The sequence below is a fragment of the Ovis aries genome, chromosome 2 (genome assembly GCF_016772045.2).
Source record: "Ovis aries strain OAR_USU_Benz2616 breed Rambouillet chromosome 2, ARS-UI_Ramb_v3.0, whole genome shotgun sequence".
Taxonomy (NCBI): domain Eukaryota; kingdom Metazoa; phylum Chordata; class Mammalia; order Artiodactyla; family Bovidae; genus Ovis; species Ovis aries.
The window spans coordinates 35,997,084-36,004,340 of NC_056055.1; the positions used below are offsets into that span (position 1 = coordinate 35,997,084).

At 32.5% G+C, this 7,257-nt stretch overlaps 1 protein-coding gene across 5 annotated transcripts in view; it reads left to right on the forward strand.

Moving 5' to 3' along the window:
• Window positions 1-5,760, forward strand: part of GKAP1 (G kinase anchoring protein 1) — a 90,467-nt gene extending 84,707 nt beyond the window's left edge. For all 5 annotated transcript variants that reach the window (XM_060409140.1, XM_060409141.1, XM_060409139.1 and 2 more), the window contains 3 exons: window positions 2,452-2,522; window positions 3,043-3,120; window positions 5,439-5,760. In XM_060409140.1, the coding sequence (XP_060265123.1) occupies window positions 2,452-2,522; window positions 3,043-3,120; window positions 5,439-5,486 (197 nt within the window). In that variant the 3' untranslated portion in view covers window positions 5,487-5,760. The remainder of the gene's footprint in view (window positions 1-2,451; window positions 2,523-3,042; window positions 3,121-5,438) is intronic.
• Window positions 5,761-7,257: the final 1,497 nt, after the last annotated feature.

Genomic DNA, 7,257 nt, shown 5'->3' on the forward strand with positions numbered 1-7,257 from the left:
CTGCATTTCTGAATATGTATACCAAATAGCATTGATCTTGAAAGCTCTGTGAAAAATTTACATTAAGAATAAGTGTGTATTAAATTTGTAAAAGAAAATGATGAACCATATAAGACATAAAGACATGAATAGATGAGAAAATGTTTTATGTAGATGAAATTAAGTATAACAATTTCCCTTGTTTACAAATGTTAATGAAATCCCAAATATAGCTCCTGTGAGTACTGTATAGCACTTAAGAAATTAAGAATTTATGAAGCACACCTTAGAAGATAAGTAAACAAGATACCTAAAATTGTTTCAGATATGAAGATATTGGGAGTGGAATTGTCCAACCAAAATTTAAACTGTATTAAATAGCAGTTATTAAAACAATATGAGTAACAACCAGAAATCCTGTCCAATTGAATAGAATAATAGTCTTAAAGTAGAGTCAAACATTTTTTATAATTTTACTGTTTTTATAATATAACTTAACTGTTACACAGCTTAACTATGATAAAATAGAAGTTAAATAATAATGGGAAATGACATTATTTGAACAATTAGATGTCAACATCCTGAGATGAATTTAGATTTATGCATATCACTGAGCTCCATGTGGATCATTTAATGAATAGCGTTATGAAAAAAAAATGTTTACAAGATACATTTCTAATTGAAATTAAGGATATCATTGAATACTGGATGTATGATTTTTAAATGTGTAAAAATAAAGTAATATTCCTTAGGGAAACAGTTGTAAAAGTGACAAAGTTAACTGATAAAAACTTACTCTCAAAAATAGACTAAAATCGCTACCATAAGCAATATCGGTGTCCATACTCCATACTATAAGTTGTCCAAGTAGAATAATTTTATATAGAACTATCACATGAAAAATACAGTACGTTAGAGTATACAGACATTAGCATTTATAATATAAATGTAAATATAGTCAGTTCTATTATAATACAATATATGTTCCTAAAAATCACTAACCTTTACAAAATCATACAGTTAAAGACCACAAAATTTATAGAGAAAATGGAATTAGCATACAACATTTAAAGGTTTCATCGATGATACATGAAAAAAATTGGGAACTTAATTAAAAAGGTAACAGTTTTATTCATGTTAAAATGGTTAAACACATAAATACTAAAATAAATATGGCTCTTTACTTTGAAGACAACCTAAAGTTTGCTGTAGAAGTTGGTTTCAGAAGGGTTGCAGCTTGTGTTTGTTACTATTAAGTGATGGAATGATGGAAAGTAGTGTGGTTCTTGACATAGTGAACTGAAATAGCTGATAATTAATTTCAGGTGTGTGCATGGCTGCAGTTTTCTGTGTTCATGAAATTATGCTTAAAACAAGTATACAGGTCATATTATGTTCAAATTGTTCTCTGTATCAGTCTCTTTGAAACACAAAAAAAGCATTACAGAAAAACTGTAGTTAAAATATGACATAATTGTTAAAAATCACTTATTTCTCAATGAGTGTGCTTAATTGTGAGGATGAAGGAGTAGAAAGTATAATTTGTAAAAGTTCCCAGTTTGAGTCTTGAGAGACTGTGATTTGTTTCTTGATACAGCATCTCACCTTAGTGCATATCAAACTGGGAAAAATTTGAATGACAGTGTTACATTGGAAGAGCTGTGGTGATAGAGATTTCTTGCTTTCTTAAAGAGGGAAAAACCTTTAGACAAGTGAATAGTTCTGAAACTAAAGATGTTACATGATTAACTGTGCTCATATGAGCTACATTTATTTGATAGTGCTTTCATGGTATGAATTGGGCTTCCCGGGTGGCTCAGAGGTTAAAGCGTCTGCCTGCAATGCGGGAGACCCAGGTTCAATCCCTGGGTTAGGAAGATCCCCTGGAGAAGGAAATGGCAACCCACTCCAGTATTCTTGCCTGGAGAATCCCGTGGATGGAGGAGCCTGGTAGGCTACAGTCCACGGGGTTGCAAAGAGTTGGACGCAACTGAGCTACTTCACTCACTTCACTTTAATGGTATGAAAAGTCAGATGAAGACAATTTTTGTGGGCCTTAGAGTATGCACAATTGACAATTTTAACAACAACAAAAAAACACAGTATGTTTTTCAAATCTTTGAATAGTCTAGGTATTTACAGTTTTTTTCCCTATGTGAAATGTTTTATTTACTCTGTCCTTATCCTTTTTAGTATAGATGGAAAAAATTAATCTTTTATCATAGCTGTACAATTAATATTTTACCACCACAGAAAATGTAAATTTTCCAATGAAAACTGCTGTGGTGATGATAATGATCAGAATTTACCAGTGGAAATAAAGAGGTATATATAGGTTCAGGAATACAGTCATTAAGTATGAGGACAATTTAATCTTTGCCTGACTGCACTACTGCCTTGGTTCACCAAAAGTATTATTAAAGTATCTGAGTGATTGAAAAGATTATACTGCTGTTTTTCCTTTTTTGTCAGTGAAAGATAAAGCAGAAATACTTCTTCAAGTTGATGAATCACAAAGTATCAAGAATGAGCTAACAATACAGGTAAGGAAAACTATTTATTCTTTTGTCCTGAATTAGGAAACTTGACTGAACAAAAAGACAGCCCTTCAGTACTGCAAAAAAATGTTTTAAACTATACTTCATTATCACTGTGCCGTGCTGTAGCAAATGAATGAAGATTCTGTTTACTGTGCTAAGAGAGGTATATATGTCCTAAAGAATAGGGGAAGATAAGGTTCTATTTTAGTTGATGTGGACTATGAATATAGAGACAGAAAGGGCAGATAGAATTTACCATGTTCATGTACTTGATTTTCTCCCCTTCTCAGCCTTATCCTGTGGTCTTGTCTTAGAACAGTGAACTTGTCCTGCCTATCTTTACAACTATACAACAGTTACCTATACAACTGAGCAAAATGCCTAATTGAAATTTTATGTGGGGAGAGAGGTTCTCTTCTGATGCTCCTTAATCTAGTAGTCAAAAATCATCATTGCAAATAAGTGTTAAGAAATAAAGAGTATTGATCAAAAAAGTCTCTTTTAATTGAATATTTGGTTATAGGTAACGTCACTTCATGCTGCATTAGAACAAGAAAGATCTAAAGTGAAAGTGTTACAAGCAGAATTAGCCAAATATCAGGTATGCTTTTATAAGTGTTTTCATCACAAATAATGCATTTAGAATAGATACATACATGTGAGGATAAATGTACTGTTTTATTCTTAGGCTACAGTTTACTCACCAGATTTGTTATTGGTTATATAGTTTACATATTAGAAAATGTTAATTCTAGATATTGGTATATACAGCAATAACTAAAGTAATTCAGCATGGTCTTTGGTGCTACATAGATAATGTGGTGTATGTGCCAGTGCATCCTATTGAGGGAAGGTATATAATAATGTTCATCCCATTACAATGTAAGTTTGATCATGTGGGTACAGCAATATCTTTTAGATATCTTATGATAAAGATATCTTCCCCCTTTGTAATCAATAAATAATATGTGATATTATAGTTTGAGACTGTGTGAATATTCTTTTCTTTTTACTCAATGATTTTAGCGTTCATTGATGATATTTGTAACAGTTATTATTTTGGTAGTTACAAAAGAGTGATTTTTCTGATTCTGTCATTTCTTCTGCATTTACAAGCTGGCATTGAGTATTTTTTTCTGGATGAAGCCATAAATAATGTCATGGCTTTCTTTCAGTATATGTGTACATGTGTGAATCAATACAAACACATATATTAGTGTATACATATGTATGTGTGTCTATGTCATGATATAAAATGAGTTAATTAGTGTGGAGTCATAGTCAAAAAAGTTTGAAAGCCACTCCTGGTGGACTAGAGAACATAAAAGTTGGTTAGCTCCAGCTTTTGACATCTCATCAGTCCAGGAAGGAAGATTCCCTTTGTCTGGGAAGCTCTGAAAAGGATTGTTGAATTATTATTATTTTTTTAAAAACTCTTGTTTAGAAGCAAAGTAAGAGTTTTAAGCTGTATAACATTGGTAAATATGTATAGTGAGTATCTACCTTGTAGAAAGTTTTTTAGTAACTTTATTTATTTCCCTGCTGTCAGGAAATAAATCTTGTTTTTAATACCTGTCATTATACATCTCAAGTTTTATATAACCTCTTCAGATTTTTTTCCTCTGGATAAATCTTTTCAAAACTTTTATTTGTTCAGGAGTGAATAATAGCATTCTTTATTTGATTTTTTTTTTTAAAGAAAGTTGGTATAGATATGTTTTTGAACTCTGAGAAGGAAGTTATAGGCAGAAAAAGGATGGAACAAAGAGAAGCTGCCAACATTATTAAATGAGTCTGGGTTCCTTGTGCCCCTCATATAACCATCACTCTGAGAAATGTACTTTCACAGGCAAGTCATTCCCAGATTTGGCTGATCATCAGAATCTCTTGGGAACTTTTTGAATTACAGATTGTTCAGCCCACTCCTAATTATCATAAATAAATAGGTTGGGACAAAGTCTGGGCATCAGAATTTTAAAAATATTACTACTTAGGTGATTCTAGTAATTTTAGTTTAGGTACCTTTGCCATAGTTTGTAAAAATGAAAAATTATTAAATTATTATAAATACCTTATACCATTAGTGTTAGTCAGTCAGTCATGTCTGATTCTTTGTGAGCCTATGGACTGTAGCCTGCCAGGCTCCTCTGTCCATGGAATTCTCCAGGCAAGAATACTAGAGTGGGTAGCCATTCCCTTCTCTAGGGGGTCTTCCCAACCCAGGGATCAAACCCAGATCTCCCACATTCAGGCTGATTCTTTACCAACTGAGCCACCAGGGACGCCCCCATCAAACCATTATTTATGGTTAAAATGGAGGGTAGGATAGTTATGGATGACTAAATTTTCTTTTTTGTACTTTTGTGCTTTTCATATTTTTAAAATAAGTATTTGCTTTTTGAATCAGAGTAAGGCAGAAAATGTTACATTAAAAGTAATTAATGAAAAATTAGTTTCTGTCTTTTAAGCTAGAACAAAATCAGATTTCTAATGCTGTCTTATATGAACAGAACTATACAACACTTGAATTGGAAATTGAATTACCTGAAGGGATAAGGATGCAATTCCCCAAATTTTCTGATCATATGGAGCAAGTTGTTTATTTTAGCATTGATCAAAATTTTTATTTTTTAAAAAGATCTGGGACAGTGCAGATGAACTCTAAAAAATAAAACACTCGTAATCATAGTAAATCCAGACTAATTCAAATAGATAGCTGTTTTCTACAACCTACTTTAACCATTGATAAAAGCCATGTAAAAATAATTTAGTTGTATGTTAATTCAAATTTGCAACAAACTCAAAAAGAAATTCCTTCCTTTTCATACTCAAAAATGCCTTTGATCTCATTTATTCTTAAAAGGAAAATTCCCTCCAAAATGATACTTTCTAAATAATTTACCCTATTTCTTTTTGCAGGGTGGCAGAAAAGGGAAAAGAAACTCTGAATCCGACCAGTGTAGGTGATTCCATTAGCCTTTGAGGTCAACACAAAAGGAAAACTTTCAGGGTTTTGCAAAAATGTATATATTTAATGCTGTGCAACTGCTGAACTATGCAGTTTTTGTTGAAGAAATTTAAAATGATTAGCTCACTAACAGTCTATAATTTTATGTCCTTTTGGCTTAAAGTGAAAAGAATAAAAATAGAATTCCAGGAGAACTCACTGATTATTGTATACTATTCATACTTCTTATCACTTTAGTTTTTCATCAGTCAATAAAACTAATTTACTCTTCCATTAATATGTTTGGTTTTTTAAATTTCAGGAACAGTGTGAAAGTATGGTTTTTGTTCATAGCACAATCAGTTACTTGGATTTCAGCTCACTGAATATTTACTTAGCACTTTGTCCATCCTGAACCTTATAGGACATATAGTATATTGCCAAATGACCTATGTTCAGGCAAAACAGAAGATGGGGGTAGGAATGATTACCAAAAATAATTACCATACATATTAGAGTGTGATTTCACATTGTTTGGAAATTGAGAAAACTTGCATGAGATGGTTTTTGGAGGGTGGATACCTTTTCTGTAAATTTTTTGAGAAGCATCCCAGGCAGAAGCAGCAAAATCTGGGCAGAAATATTAGTAAAGAATAGTCTGACTTGACCAAAATGTGACACACTGAGAATAGGAAGGGTGTTGACTAGGGGGAAGTGAAGATAGACTTTTCATTGGTATAATCAATTAGTAGTTTATGGGATTGAATTTTTTTTAGTGTAGTCAGTGAAATACAAATACGATTCATTAAAATACAGAGAGTTTTTTTGTTTTATAACAAAGATAAACATGTAAATACTGGTACTGGCCTCCAAAACCAGCATTGTAAGAAAGACTCCCTTCATGACAGTCTTCAGGAAAAATACTTTATGTCATCATTACTTATATGTCTGGCTTCTTCCATCAGGTTACATGAACCTTGCAAAGAACTGTGACTTACTATTCTCAATGTTTAGTTCTCTATGTGGCACAAAGTAGATGTTAAATAATTATTTGTTTAATTGATAAAGTAGTAAAGATTTTAAAGATAATTTCCCTCTAATTTACCTTTGATTAAGAGTAGGTACCATCAGAACCTAATTAAGTAATTATATTTGGTAATCCATGATACCATACTTTTCTACCCAGTGATGAACAAAATCAAATTTCTCATGTTGACTTGAATAAACAAGCTATTCAGTAGAACTTGAATAATTTTGATTATAATTGAATTACCAGCGCCCATCATATTATCATCTGCTTTTGATTATCTACCTGTACACTATCCGTTTGGTACATTATCTAACATCTAGCACAGTGCCTGGCACATATTTCAATAAATATGCCGTTTTCTACTAGTGGGAATATCAGGCTTCACCGGTGGCTCAACAGTAAAGAATCCGCCTGCAATGCAAGAGATGCGGGTTCAGTCCCTGGGTTAGGAAGATGCCCTGGAGAAAGAAATGGCAACCCACTCCAGTATTCTTACCTGGAAGATTCCATGGTCAGAGGAACCTGGCTACCATCCATGGATTTGGAAAGAGTCGGACATGACTTGGTGACTAAATGATGACAACTAGTATGTATATAGTTTAAAATCACCTAGGCACATAGAAAATTGCATTGATTATTCCTTTTGCCTTGAATATTCTCAGGAGTACTGCATTCATGACTTTGTTTTTTCCCCTGAATTTTTTTTTCCTTGATTTATGTATCCACTCCTATGGATAATCTATTACTTCCAGGCCAGTGTC